The sequence below is a fragment of the Lycorma delicatula genome, chromosome 10 (genome assembly GCF_047948215.1).
Source record: "Lycorma delicatula isolate Av1 chromosome 10, ASM4794821v1, whole genome shotgun sequence".
Classification (NCBI taxonomy): domain Eukaryota; kingdom Metazoa; phylum Arthropoda; class Insecta; order Hemiptera; family Fulgoridae; genus Lycorma; species Lycorma delicatula.
Genome location: NC_134464.1, coordinates 28,124,580 through 28,140,894, shown reverse-complemented (window position 1 = coordinate 28,140,894; position 16,315 = coordinate 28,124,580). Strand labels below are relative to the sequence as shown.

General features: G+C 30.0%; 1 protein-coding gene across 1 annotated transcript in view; it reads left to right on the top strand.

Moving 5' to 3' along the window:
- LOC142331812 (acid phosphatase type 7) overlaps positions 1-16,315 on the top strand; it is an 82,803-nt gene that overhangs the window by 37,281 nt on the left and 29,207 nt on the right. The window contains exon 7 of the mRNA XM_075377942.1: positions 5,286-5,428. Within this exon, the coding sequence (XP_075234057.1) occupies positions 5,286-5,428 (143 nt within the window). The remainder of the gene's footprint in view (positions 1-5,285; positions 5,429-16,315) is intronic.

Genomic DNA, 16,315 nt, shown 5'->3' with positions numbered 1-16,315 from the left:
AAGTATTAGGAACATTTTGAGAAATTATGTTGGCAGCACTGAAAGCCTCCACTAGAAAATACTATGTAACAGTCATTTCAATCACTGCATCATCTCTGTGTTGTTGGCGAGGTGTGTTTCTTTGTTTACCATGTTTTCTGTTCGAGAAAAAGCACAGTGTGTTTTTTGGCATACTGAACTGAAATCAGTAATTTTAGTTTAATACATATAAGAAGGATCAACCATATAAAAAAACATACCATGCTGGATCATTTGGTTCAAAGAATCATGATATGTTCTCAAACAGAAATCACCTGGAAGCCCACCAGTATCAGAAGAAAGTGTTGAATTAATTAGACAATTACCATCAGAAGTCCTAATTAATCAATCTATTGTCAAAATCTCAAGTTACGAATTTACAAAACAACCATATATAAAGTTTTACATAAAAGGTTGCATTTTTATCTACGCAAGATTCAATTACTGCAAGAAACAAACCCGATATAGAAACATTTTTTCAGTTTGCTGTTGAAATTTTTAGAAAAAAATTATTGAAAAAGAGTCATTTTTAAGTGATATGATGTTTTTATGATTGAAGCTATATTTCAATTAAATAACCACTGTTCATGAATGTGGGGATCTCAGAACCGACATGATTTTTCAAAAAGCATACAAAAGTTAAGTATTTGGTGTGGTTCAATGAAGATTATGTTTCAAGGCCTTTTTTCTTTGTTGAAAAGACTAATAATGGAAGTATTTATCTTGGTATGTTAAATGACTTATCAATTTTGAGTTCATCTGGATGAACTCAAAAATATACATCAAAATTGGAATTTTTATTTCCAGTAAGATCAGGCATCTTTCCCCTGCACCTTAATGTATTCACTAGCCATGCTTTGAAAGACAAATTTGCAGATAGATGGATAAACTGAAATGACTTTATTCTTACCCCCAAGAAATCCAGATCTATCCCATTGTGATTTTTTCTTGTGTAAAAAATTATTTACTCACAAAAATTAGGTGACCTGGATCACTTAAAGAAAAGAATTAAGGAAGCAAATGCAACCATAACAGGAGATATTTATATTACATCTTGAATGGGCAAAAGCTGAATATTGATCTGATCATACCTGAAAGTGATGAGAGCATAATTATTGAAATTTATTAGTTATGTAATAAAATTATTTGAGATGGATAATGTGACAAACAAAACCATATAACTGTATTTTTTTTTCTATTTAATGCTTGGCTTCAACCCCACCATTCTTTTGGCTACCCTGTATTTATGTGTTGGTATATATTCTTGTGATATCCACATTTTTCTTATTTAAACATTGCACTACTAATTACTTTACTTGAGGTCTGCACAATTAAAATGCACAGCAAATAAAAATATAATTTATGTTTAAGTAAAATGTTAAAATTACTTTTAAAGTTCATCATTATAAATTATTATAAATATATGTCTCTAGTTGCTCATTTCTGGGGGCTACCTGACTGCAAAACTTTCTGGAATTATTTTAAATTAGTAATAATAATAAAACAGAAACAAAACTTGGCAAGACATAGCCAGGTAGCTAAGATAATTTACAGATGTTAGCTATTTTGTACAAATTTTCTGATTTCTCATCTCCACATTACAAGAACTGCCCGATACTTTAACAGACCAAAGTATAATTTTACATTTTGCACCTCATATGTAAGATAGACATAGCTGTTCCAAACACCTACAATATTGAATCCACCTACAATGTAACGGTTACAGAATGAAAAAATTTGGCCGAAAAAGTGAAAGAAATGGCGAAATAACAGCAATTTTTAATAGTGCCCATTATAATTTCAGCAACTGAAATTATATGTAAAAAAATTTTGATATTAAAAAAATTTCTGATATTCTATTGGATGATTTTAATAACTCTATTTTACTTAAAAACTGTTTACATATTTTATTTTTATTGTTATTCATTTACATGCAGCCTAGATTATATATATTATTATGTCATTTTATCATGGATCTTTTTATAGTATTATTTTGAAAGGAAAAGTAGTAAAACATATTTTCTTATTTCTATTCTTTATAATTTAATAACATTACATAAAGAAGTACATTTAAAAATGATTGTAGTAGCTGAAAAATGTAGGCCTCAAAATCTTTTCTCATTATGCCTATTAAATATATATATATATATATATATGGGTAGATACAATAACAAAAAAAGAATGGATTGTTTTAAGTTAATATAAATATATATTAATTTAGTAAAATCAATTGTTTTATTGTCCATATTTTCCTCTGTACTAATTAATTAAAAGCAAAAACAAAATTCAGCACAATCCACTGCAGTACAGAATCAAAGTTAACTTCTGATTGGGAAATTACTAGTAGTTACAAAACAAATAAGATTTGAAATTACTCAAAATTTGATTCTATACTGTGGTGGATTATGTTGAATTTTATTGATTTTGTTACATATATTACAGTATAGTACAAATTCCATTAAATTTTTCTTTTTTTTTTGATAAGAGTAATAATTTTTCCTGAATGTTGTTTCATTGATGATTGAAACAGTTAAGATGTTTCACAAATTATAAATACTGACATGTTTGGATGGCATACACACACTTCAAAAATTGTTAATAGCCTGGAAAGAAGGAATGAAAGAATATGAAATGAAAATAAAAGCAGGAAAAGCTAAAGTAATGGAAGTAAACAATAAAGAGGATTTGTTAATAAGAACAAAGTATAAAATTACAGCTATTCGGGGATTATGATGATAGAGAACTGGAAAAGTGCAGTCGAAATAAAAAGGCAAAAGAAACCTTAAGTAAGAAGAGGAAATTACTGTATAGTAAAAGTCTGGACTTACAATGAAGGAAGAAGTTAGCCAAATTGAGTGTCTTGTATGAAAATTGAGGCTTTTGTGATTTGGATATGGAGAAGGATGGAGGAAATAAGATGGATGGATAAAGTGTGGAATAAGGAAGTAATGAACAGAATTAAAGAAGAAAGAGTTAACGCTGGAAGTTCACAAAAATAAAATAAGTGAAACTGGTTAGGACATGTGGTAAGAGAAAGAGGAATCTTGACAACTGCATTGAAAGGATCAGTAGAAGGAAAAAGGAAGCGAGGAAGAAAAATGAAGTTAATAAATGAGGTGAATATTGGAAACTACAATGAAATGAAGAAGTAGACTTCAAAAAAAAAATAATCATCAAATAATCATTATCCATCTCGGAATGAATGTAGAAGCGGTAGTGTAAAGGGACATGCCACGAGGCGAAACAGTAGATGATAATGTATATGTTTGCCTTTATTTACTAAACGTTTCTTGAGAAAATTAAACATTTATTAGCAGAAAATGTATTCGAATAGTTTTACCTTTAATTAGAAGTTGACTAGTTTATACTATAAACATTTAAAGTGATCTTCTAATACTAGGTGCTGCTTGTTTTTTAGATATTGTAATCCTTTTCTTAATACACCCAAAACTAACCATATGATTTTACATGTTTTAAGTTAGGCTTATTTTTGTAAATTTCAACTTTTTATTATTCATTTTTTCTAGTAACAAATAATTCATAATTTTATTAAATTTTAGCTGTTAACACTAGTTATATCATTTATGAATTCTGACCATCAGAAAGATTGCTCATTGATATAGCCTTAGTATCTGAATTTTGCTTCTACTTTTGCCTTCTATGATTAAATGCAACCTTCTCTTCCATCAGAGTTCTTGGTGATGAATTTTTTTTTGTCCTTTCTCTTATTTTTTTTAGTGATGAAAAATGGCTGGTGATTTTACTTTTAATGTAAAATGACAAAAGAATGCTTAAAAAACAAACAACTTGATGAATTTATAAACGCAGAAACTTTAGAAAGCTTATACATGGGAAATTGGAAATGGAATTTTGTAGCGTATGATAAATGCCATGTCTGACCGGGATTTGAACTCAGACTTCTGGATGAAAGGCCAACATACTACCTCTCTGCTAGGGAGACTAACAATTCAAATTTCTAAGACTATGTGAATAGAGTTTTGCACATAATATTTGGCTAGTCAATTAGTCATTTGGTTAGCTTCATTGATTGCTATGTGCTGATTTTCTTTCAACATAATTTTAACTGAATAATGTCCTCTGGCATCAATAAAACTACTCCAAAACTATACCACTTAAGAACTTCATAGTCCACATGTAGTGACAAACACATTCTAACCATACTGAAAATGCATTTATAAATGAATATTATTGTTTCACTTGTCACTATTCAAAATACTGACAATGTTGTTCCTCATTGGTGCATGCTGTAAGTAGAGCCATGTTTTTATGCTACTGCTGCCGTTATGGTTACAGCAATCTGATATCATGTTACTTACTGCTTGTCAACCATTATTCATGGATTTCACTACTGTTAATTTACAGGATGATGCGATGGTGGCAAAAATTTAAAACACGCACTAGCGTGTTTCAAATTTTTAGTGTGTTTTCAAGGTTTTCATTTGATCCCTCTTTTATGTTAAAAAAAAAAAAATGTAATGGATTGTTTCCATCACCAGTTACGCATCACCTTATTGTATTTTGAGTTCTTTCTTATTTTCTTTTAATAATTCTTTCTTATTTTTCCCCCTCTACTGAGAGCTAAATTGATTGGCTTGTCCAAAAAATTACTAAATTTTATCAACATTCTTTTATATAATTTAATTTATATTTTTATATGAACTGATGACTTCTATAGACCGATACGACTAAAATTTCTACAAAATCATGTGATAAACATGTTACAAAGGATGTACATAATATCACAAAGAATTATCCTGTCATTTCATTATATTTTTTTACTCTGTTCTGACCTACCTTTAATTGTTTTTCTATTGTAATTTAGTTTTTTTGACTAATTATAAACCTTTTAGCCTAATGACATCTTTTAATTATCATGAATGTAGTTGTTAATAGTAAATTGGACTGAGTGGCGTATTTATGTTTTTAATACATGCATAGAAAGGCTTTGTACAGAAGGTCTTGATAGTTTATGTTATAATAATTTTTGCTCCAGTGATATAAATGGTTTGGTATATTATAAATATGTGAATAAAATATTGATTTGGATTAAATGAATACTGATTTACAAAATATTTTTTGGATGAAAGACTAATCTTCTTATATTGAAGCCAATGAAGGGTAGTTAAGCAAGTTGTTACAGTCACCAGCATGTGAGAGTTTCATAAAAGTTTGCTCAGTAAGTTATTTCATTGTATATTCTTCAGTTTTAAAGTACTTTATTTAATTAATTATAATTTTTTCTGTAGGAAGCAACAAAACCAGAGAATAGAAAGAAACATCCATGGATTATCACATTTGGCCATCGACCTATGTACTGTTCAAACTCGGATAAAGATGATTGTACATACAATAGCACATTAGTCAGAATTGGAATTCCTATTTTTAAATGGTAAAATGTTCTTACATATATCTTTATTAATACTTGCTTATTGTGATTTGATTTTGGTTTGTTTTTACATTAAAAATTATGCATGCATTTTTAAAAATATATTTTCTTAGCCAGTCATAGTTCATTAGTGATATAAATAATTGTTATCGCTAACAATATTGGTTAATTTCCCACTCATCAATTGATTTATATCAGTCACTTATATACATCATCAGCATCATGTTATTTTGTATGAAATGTAAATTATTAATTCTTTAAGTACTCCTCTATTTATAATGTTCCTATGGATTGTTTTTCCCCTAAGAATTTACTTCAAACTATTTTTCTAAATACATAAATAAACAGATACCATTATGATTATTATATTCCATAATGCATTATTATATTCCATAAGTATTTTGTAATGCAATATTTAGTAATAATGATAATGTATGTTAATAGATCTTGGATAAGATGAACATTGGTATATTCCTTGCAATAGGTTGTACTTCAGATCATCGGGATGTTTGAAAAATCACACAAAATTAAAAGTGTACTTAAAGATAAAATGCCAACAGTTACCATGTTTAATACTCTTTCTCATGAATCACTAAAGTAGTTCAACTTACTTTATGCTGTTGGTGTTTTTTGGTGGCTAATTATTGTGACAATGTTACTGGAAATGAAAAAAAAAAAAATGTTTTACAGTAGTGATTATAAATAATAACTATACAGTAAATCAGAAGTTTAGATTAACATCTTTACTTATAATTCTGTTTAATGTAAGTTATATTATTGAAATCAAAATCATAGGACTTGGCAATATACTGTAAAAAATCCTGAAAGGAAAGTGTTTTTAAATATTGTCTCTGCAGTACTGCAGTCATGATAAGTGTGTTGATTTATGTTGACAATTAAGTGCGTGTAGTTAAGGAGAAGATGAATCAAAAACAGATAATTCACAGTGATGTCATTACTTGCTCCATTTTCCTGAAAATATATGTTTATTTCTTCATGAAATTGTTTTTTAAGAACTTGAATTATCAGAAATTCTGTGGACCCTGGTTGCCAAAAATACTTATAGACCAATACAAAATGAAATGCCAGGTTTTAAACTGGCAAACAGAATAAAAAACAACACAAAGAAAAGTCTGTCATATATTTCAATAACTGAACAATTATTGATTTCCATTTACATACTACCTTATTGTTGTATCCATTTACCAAGTGACATACTTGAAAATTTTGTATTTTCTTCTTTTGTTTATATATTTTTTTAAAATTTATTTTGTAAAGTTATACAAAATTTGAATCTTTCCATTATTTGTCTACCAGTAAATTAATTTACCTATGAATAATACAAGGTTATCATAAAATAATGGTGTGGTTTTGAACATGGTTTAAATTAAAACAATTACTTACAGTTTATGTTTTTTATTTTTCAAATTTGTCGTCTCAAACATTTTTTTATATAATTAATAAATTTCGCCCTTAGTCGCTCGACAAATGTCCAAACGATACTCAACTTCTCTCCAAACATTGGTTAACATTTCTTCTTTAATGGTTGTCATTGCTTCATTAATCCTGTTTTTTAAGTGGTTTAGGTCACAAATTTTTTGTGTATAAACAACGCTTTTGATGTACCCCCACAAGAAAAAGTCGCAAGGTAAAAGTAGGGATCCTTGCCGGCCTATCCATTGATCTCCAAATTTTTCATTCAAAGCGTTCGTGACCAATGCATTGAAGTGCGGGGGAGCACCATCTTGTTGGAAATGAAGTCGATGAATGTTTTCGAGTTCATCCGGCTGAGGAAAGCAATAATTGGTTAACATGTCAAGATACACGACTCCATTAATTGTTTTTTCAGCAAAGAAGAAAGGCCCTATTACACGATTTTTCATCACACCACACCAAACATTAACTTTAGGCAAATCGCGTTGTTTCTCAATAATTGCGTGTGGGTTTTCAGAGCCCCATATTCGTGAATTGTGTCTGTTAACACATCCATTCACATGGAATGTAGCTTCGTCTGTAAAAATTATATCATCTAAAAATGATTCATTTTCACTTATTCTGTCCAACATTTCAACAGCGAAATTGTAACGTTTTACACCATCATCAGGTTTCAATTCCTGCTGTATCTGGATTTTATAAGCGTGTAATTTCAGTATTTTATGTAAAATTTTGTGAACTGTTGATTTTGGAATACCTAATTCGACGCTTCGACGGTGGATGGACTTCCCAGGACTTCTAATTGCCGATTGTCTAATTAGTTCAACCGTTTCGTCTGGTACACTTGGTCTGCCAGTTGATTTCTGTTTCTTAACCGATCCAGTTTCTTCGAATTGTTTGAACCAACGTGTTATGTTATTTTTGTGTGGTGGATCTCTTCCGAATTCACGTCGAAACGCACGTTGAACTAAAATTACGGATTTTAATTCAGCCATCAATAAAACACACTTTGCTTTGTCTTTATCCGAGAACATAGTAACTCGCTAAACTCGCCGCAACAACAATACAAGAGCTGATGTTAGGTTACAACTGCTGATAAACAAACTTTTGGGTTGGAGGCTTTCAGGGATACAAATATAACATCTAGAAATTTCCCTACAATCTTCCTATGAATTACTGAAACCACACCATTCTTTTATGATAACCCTGTATAAATATAAATATTTTACTTTTACTCAGGAGGCCAGCAGGACACAATATCTGCCAAAATCTTTTCAAACAAATACTTTCCTTTGTGCCATTAATGCCATATAGACTCACACGGATTAGATAATTTAATAATGCTAATTAGATTTACAAGCATAAAAAGCAAGGATTCACCTCACCTGCAATTCTGTGCATAGCAGCAAACATGTTAACATGTTGTAGCGCATCGATGCTAAACATAATTGTGGGCCATCAGTGGTTTTTTATTATAAAATTAAAAAATAAAAATGTTGGCTTAATTCAAATACTGAATTATAGTATAATCTATTTAAAAATAATAGGTAAAAATATTACACGTGTGTTCCTTCCATATATATACTCTACTAAACCTCTTTTAACACACCTTATTGACACAAGGTCAGTAAGATCTGTTTCTTTATCAATGTAATTAAGTTTGTTTTATCTTTAATATTAATGAAATAAAGATATATTTTATGAAAGACGTTTGTGACACTTTAAAATGTAGTTTAATTTTAATGCTCTCATAAAACAAGCTATATCAAAAACTTTTTTTTGGAAATTAAAAAAAGTATATTTTTACTTGTATATACAGTAGTGTAGTTTCTAAATTGTGATAAAAACTAAATAAAAATTAAAATCAAGATATATTTATTTTAACAGTAGAAATATAAGCATGAAATTTCATACACTAGAAATATAAAATTATGTAAATTCCAATAAAATATCATACCAAATTTTGCTTTAATTTTTTTTATTTAAAAAATTGTTGTACTTAAAAGAAAGTGCTTTAAAAAGCATTTAAATGTTTAAACTGACCCAAACATGAGTAAAGCAAAAAGTTAATTTAAAAATAAATATTAAGAAAACAAAAATTATAAAAATACCTATATAATGTTCAACAAATCTTTGCATATAATAAATTATTATATATAATATAAACTGCGTACTAATATATTATTAGTTTCCCTCAAGTGCTTTTGATTGTTCTGCTGTCTTCAGGAGGGATTATAATTTATGATTGAAATATATAATTTCAATATATAATGTGTATAAAACTTACATATTTAAATTATATATATACTAGCAGACCCGGCAATGCTTCGCTATTGCTAGATTTGAGTATATCAGTAAACAGGTTAAATGAATGCAATTGAAAGTTTGATAAAACATTAAGAAACGGAACATTATGGAACTTCACAAAATTTCCCTTTTTTTCCATTTCTTCCCTTTTCCCTTCATCCCTTCTTCTCTTCTTTTCTATTTCCTTCTTTCCATCTTTCACAAAAATAAAAATTTCACGCAACTATTACATATTCTGAAAATCAGCCAAATCAGACCATAAATGTAATTTTTCCAAATATCTCAAACCCCAGCGCCATCGAGCAGTTCCATTTTTTTTTGTAGAGGTATTTCTTTCCATGTAAATAACACATATTTTGAATATGAGCCCAATCGGACCATAAATACAATTTTTCGAAATATCTCAACCCCAGTGCCACCCAGTGTTATACGGGCGTGCGCACAACAACTCACCAAAGTGTCATTGCAATCGGATGAACGGTTTAGGAAGGCATAAGAGACATACAGACAGACAAACATTCATTTTTATATTTAATTTTTTTTGTCTTCAGTCATTTGACTGGTTTGATGCAGCTCTCCAAGATTCCCTATCTAGTGCTAGTCGTTTCATTTCAGTATACCCTCTACATCCTACATCCCTAACAATTTGTTTTATATATTCCCAACGTGGCCTGCCTACACAATTTTTTCCTTCTACCTGTCCTTCCAATATTAAAGCGACTATTCCAGGATGCCTTAGTATGTGGCCTATAAGTCTGTCTCTTCTTTTAACTATATTTTTCCAAATGCTTCTTTGTTCATCTATTTGCCGCAATACCTCTTCATTTGTCACTTTATCCACCCATCTGATTTTTAACATTCTCCTATAGCACCACATTTCAAAAGCTTCTAATCTTTTCTTCTCAGATACTCCGATCGTCCAAGTTTCACTTCCATATAAAGCTACGCTCCAAACATATACTTTTAAAAATCTTTTCCTGACATTTAAATTAATTTTTGATGTAAATAAATTATATTTCTTATTGAAGGCTCGTTTAGCTTGTGCTATTTGGCATTTTATATCGCTCCTGCTTCGTCCATCTTTAGTAATTCTACTTCCCAAATAACAAAATTCTTCTATCTCTATAATCTTTTCTCCTCCTATTTTCACATTCATTGGTCCATCTTTGTTATTTCATTACTTTTGTTTTGTTCTTGTTTATTTTCATGCGATAGTTCTTGCGTAGGACTTCATCTATGCCTTTCATTGTTTCTTCTAAATCCTTTTTACTCTCGGCTAGAATTACTATATCATCAACAAATCGTAGCATCTTTATCTTTTCCCCTTGTACTGTTACTCCGAATCTAAATTGTTCTTTAACATTATTCTGCTAGTTCCATGTAAAGATTAAAAAGTAACGGAGATAGGGAACATCCTTGTCGGACTCCCTTTCTTATTACGGCTTCTTTCTTTTGTTCTTCAATTCTTACTGTTGCTGTTTGGTTCCTGTACATGTTAGCAATTGTTCTTCTATCTCTGTATTTGAACCCTAATTTTTTTAAAATGCTGAACATTTTATTCCAGTCTACGTTATCGAATGCCTTTTCTAGGTTTATAAACGCCAAGTATGTTGGTTTGTTTTTCTTTAATCTTCCTTCTACTATTAATCTGAGGCCTAAAATTGCTTCCCTTGTCCCTATACTTTTCCTGAAACCAAATTGGTCTTCTCCTAACACTTCTTCCACTCTCCTCTCAATTCTTCTGTATAGAATTCTAGTTAGGATTTTTGATGCATAACTAGTTAAACTAATTGTTCTATATTCCTCACATTTATCTGCCCCTGCTTTCTTTGGTATCATGACTATAACACTTTTTTTGAAGTCTGACGGAAATTCCCCTTTTTCATAAATATTACACACCAGTTTGTATAATCTATCAATCGCTTCCTCACCTGCACTGCGCCGTAATTCTACAGGTATTCCGTCTATTCCAGGAGCCTTTCTGCCATTTAAATCTTTTAATGCTCTCTTAAATTCAGATCTCAGTATGATTTCTCCCATTTCATCCTCCTCAACTTCCTCTTCTTCCTCTATAACACCATTTTCTAATTAATTTCCTCCATATAACTCTTATATATATAATATAATATATATATATATAATATATTCCACCCATCTATCGACTTTACCTTTCGTATTGTATATTGGTGTACCATCATTCTATATCGTCTGTAACCCAAGGTTTTCTACCAGTTCTCTTTATTCCGCCTAAGTTTGCTTCTGCTGATTTAAGAATTTCCTTTTTAACATTCTCCCATTCTTCTTCTACATTTTCTACCTTATTTTTTTTACTCAGACCTCTTGCGATGTCCTCCTCAAAAATCTTCTTTACCTTCTCTTCCTCAAGCTTCTCTAAATTCCACTGATTTATCTGACACCTTTTCTTCAGGATTTTAAACCCCAATCTACATTTCATTATCACCAAATTATGGTCGCTATCAATGTCTGCTCTAGGGTAAGTTTTGCAGTCAACGAGTTGATTTCTAAATCTTTGCTTAACCATGATATAATCTATCTGATACCTTGCAGTATCGCCTGGCTTTTTCCAAGTGTATATTCTTCTATTATGATTTTTAAATTGGGTGTTGGCAATTACTAAATTATACTTTGTGCAAAACTCTATAAATCTGTCCCCTCTTTCATTCCTTTTGCCCAGCCCGTATTCACCTACTATATTTCCTTCCTTGCCCTTTCCAATGCTTGCATTCCAATCTCCAACTATTATTAAATTTTCATCTCCTTTTACGTGTTTAATTGCTTCATCAATCTCTTTGTATATACACTCTACCTCATCATTATCATGGGTGCTTGTAGGCATATAGACGTTAACAATCATTGTCGGTTTAGGTTTTGATTTTATCCTTATTACTATGATTCTATCGCTATGCGTTTTGAAATACTCTACTCTCTTCCCTATTTTTTATATATATATTTATATACATTTTTATTTTTTTATTTTATACATTTATTTAATTTATTTATACATTGTTATATATATATATATAGCAATTGATCGTCATTTTGTAAAATTTAAAAAGTCAAAGTAACTATGTCCGTATTGTAATAGTATCACAGTTGTTATGAACTATGTAGATTGTGGAATCAGTTCAACCAACTTTATTATTATTGTTTATAATTTGCTTATATAAAATATCATCTTTGAATTTAGTTTGTTCAGTTATTAATTTGTTACGATTATTGTATATATGGAATTTTTCGAGATTAACGGTATTATAATAATTATTAGAGTAATCCTATACTTCCATGAATTTATGTGGATCATAATTATGTTTAGTTTCCAAAATATGTTTAGAGAAATTTGAACAGTCTTTATATTTCCTTGTTATATAGTTAATATGCTCTTTAGTTCTAATTAAAAATGATCGATTGGTCATACCAATATATTGTAATTCACAATCTTCACATTTTAAACTCAATATGCCCTGTCCGTTCAAATTATATTTTACTATTTATTAGCTGTTTTTAAATTAAATGATTTATATATTTTATTAAATTTTCAATAGTTTATATTATATTCCATTTTTACATGATTTTTTCCTGCGTTATTATGTTTTAGTTTTATTTTTTCTCCTATATATAATTTATTTTTTAATTTGAGGTATAATTTATAATTTATCTATTAAATTATTATTATATCCATTTGATGTGGCAATGCATTTAGTATTATTTAATTTTTCATTTAATTTTATAGTATTATGTTTGAGATGTTTAATTGCTCTTTAAATTAATGAATTGAAAGTTGCTATTTTCTGGTTTTATGGATGAAACCGCATTAAACACTTTATTCATAGTGTATTATGATATTTTGTTGGGTTGGTTTCATATATATGTTTGTCCAATTTTATTATTATTATTATTATTATTGAAATTTTTACTAATTGTTATATGTAAATAATTGATTGTTAATTTCTTGATTCATAGTGAAATTAATATTTTCATCCAGAGAGTTGATTTCATTAACCATTGAAATTAATTCAAGAGTTAATGAAATTAACTAATGTATTAACTATAGTTAATTAATTACATTTTCTTCATTATTAGTTTTTTGATTAGATATGATCAAAATGTCATCCACAAATGTCAAATGTCAAATGTCTTTTATATTGTATGATTTGATGTTTATTAATTATTGATGGTAAAATTTCAAGATTATTCATAAAAATGTCAGCCAGTATTGCCAGAAGTAGTGAAGTCGTGATCCCATGGCAAGCCCTTTCTCCTGTTGGTAGAATTTATTATTGAATTTAAAATATTATATTTAAGGTATAATTTTAATAAATCAATTTTATTTTGGCATAAATAAATAAATTTTAATTTTGTGTATCAAATTGGTTTGTAAATTCAGTTCAGATAAAGTAGTGTTAATTGTATCGTCCCCGCCATGCTAAAGTAATGAATGTGAAAAACTCAACTTTCCAGAAGAACAAAAAAAAAAAACAGTTTCAATGTTAAATTTTAAATAAGCCCATCATTTTTATTCACTTTATTCAAGATTGGTATAATTAATTACCTCATTCTTTGTTGATTATAGACATTATTACCTTTAATTGGACATTAATATTGTTGTAAAAGTAAATTAAAATAAAATTTGATACTCTGCATTAATGTGACAATTTTAATCTGTTAATAAATTGAAAAGTATAAACTATCAAATATACCATATTCATCAGTTTACTTCGTAAACAAATTTTTTCTCCATTTTGACAGCTAATAAGTTTATTCTATTTAGTGAGGAGTATTGATAAATGATTGAGGGAATCATTAAATAATTTGAACTTGTTTTGATAAGTTTATTACGATATTTGAAAAAATGTGAAAATTTAAATAAAGGTACTGTATAGGGCAGGTGTAGCCAACAGTTTTTGCTTCTGGGCCGAACTGGAAAGAAAACTTTTTTCACGGGCCAAATGAAATATTAAAATTAAAAAATGTTAAATACAAAACTGATGTTTATGAATATATATAAGTAATTTAGTACAAAAAATTAAAAAAGACTGAATGTTAATATTGTAGCTTGAGATTATCTGAATAAAAAAAGGAGCAATCGCAGATGAATATAAGGAAGGTTTAATTTCAAAAAATACAAAAATTATTATATATCATAAATTTTTTAGCATAAAAAAATAAAAAATGTATAACCATTAAACATTTATATGTAGTAATTTTATTACCAAAGATAAATTATAATTTCCTATTAGCCTCTGGAAAAACAAACTTATTATTCTGATACTGATTGTCAAAATTATATTTCTATTCAATTCCACAGAATAAAATTATTTATTCTGAGAAAACAAAATTCTTAATCTGTCTTCAAAATATAATAAATAACATTTTCTAATAAGACAATTATTTTTAAATTATACATTAGAATTGTTAACGTTCGATTACCAAGGAAGTCTCTATATCCATTGTTTTGGTCCTGTTTTGTACCTTTATCGAGAACAGTTTTGTTTCAGTTTGTAAGTTTTATTCTCACCTTTTGATTGGTTAAAGAACAAGGATTATGATTGGTAGGAAATTACTACTTTATCGATATTAAGCCCCTGTTGCAGTTCTGGTTGGTGGTGGGAATTTATGACTTTTTGATTGGTTAGGAAAGCACGGTATTCTGATTTGTTAGTTACTGAAGTAATCTTTGGGGGCGGTGAATCTTAAGTGATTTATTTGTAATATGCAAGAATGCATGTGTTTTGTCATTCTTGCTGGTTTTGGTTTATTTTTACGCACATTAAGTGACTATTTTAGAAGGAGCCAAATATAAATAAATGTTCACAGAATTTTACTATTATTTAAAACCAATGATTACTGGTACTTAATCGTTTATTGATTCATCCACAAGCCTTTGCCATTAAAAATTTTATTGAAAATTTATAAACGCTTTACGCATTATTTTTACGATTACCCGTTAAATTATATATGCATTTGAAAAGTATAGTGATAAAACGAATCGTGAAATGATACCTCTTTAAATTTTCAAAGGATTGAATATTTACTGTGGGATTTCATATATTTGTAAAATTTTTATTGATTATATTTCCGATTATTACTTTCAGAACACACCGTCCAGTTCTTTATGCTATTTGTTTCGAATATAAAAACTGTATCATTTGCAAAGTGAGTAGCGGTTTTTGAGTAGAAATATATGATTTTTTTTTTCCGTAGAGGGAATAAAAAGCTACAGTTGCCGCCAGGCTCGCTCTGACGGCAAGTGCGGGTTTGACACCCGGTAGAAAACCTCTTCTTTATAGACCAGCTCGAATATCCTCCTTTCGGCATTACTCATGGGCTGCTGCATCCTTGCGGGCATCTAGATGAATGAATCAGATAGTCCTCAGCATATCAATGGAAGTGACGACCCCCGGGGGCCCCTGACTACCACCATACCAAGGCTATTCCCTCCTCATCCATCTGCATAAACAGCTATTGCTGTCGGCCCTCTTCTAAGTATACCCTTGCAAAACGTGTCTACGGCCTCCCAGGAGGCTTCACTAGACAATAATTTATCCCTTATCTGGGTTCAATTGTCCCACAATCGCCACACACCTCTACCTCTCTGACACCCACCTTTCACATTCAAAATATGTGTGCCTAGCCGTGTCGTCCTTCCCGCAGCAGATGTGCACCCCGAGTTAAGCCTTCCATTCTACACAGGTAGGAATTAAATACTCCTTGGTCAATCAACAGCTGGGTCAGCCAGAAGGTAATTTCCCCAAGCCGCCGACAGACCCATTTCTTGACATAAGGGATGAAGTGGTAAGACCATCTTCCCATGTCAATTGCTTCCCACCTGCTTTGCCACTCAGGTAGCATACTCATGTATGCTACTTCCTTGGTCTCTCTATTAGATCTTCCTACCCTTTCTGCCACCTGTAGCTCAACCGGGGCCGCACTTGCCACCACGAACATTGCCTCTGTGAACACAGTCCTGTATGTCGATGCGATCCTTAACGCCATCTTCCTTTGGACCCTGTCAAGACTGGCCATGTATCTCTCATACTTCATGGCACATTGCCAGAAGGGTGCTGCATACATAGTTATAGATTACACCGTTGTGGCAAGCAGCCGCCTCTTTGGAGACCAGAGGATCTC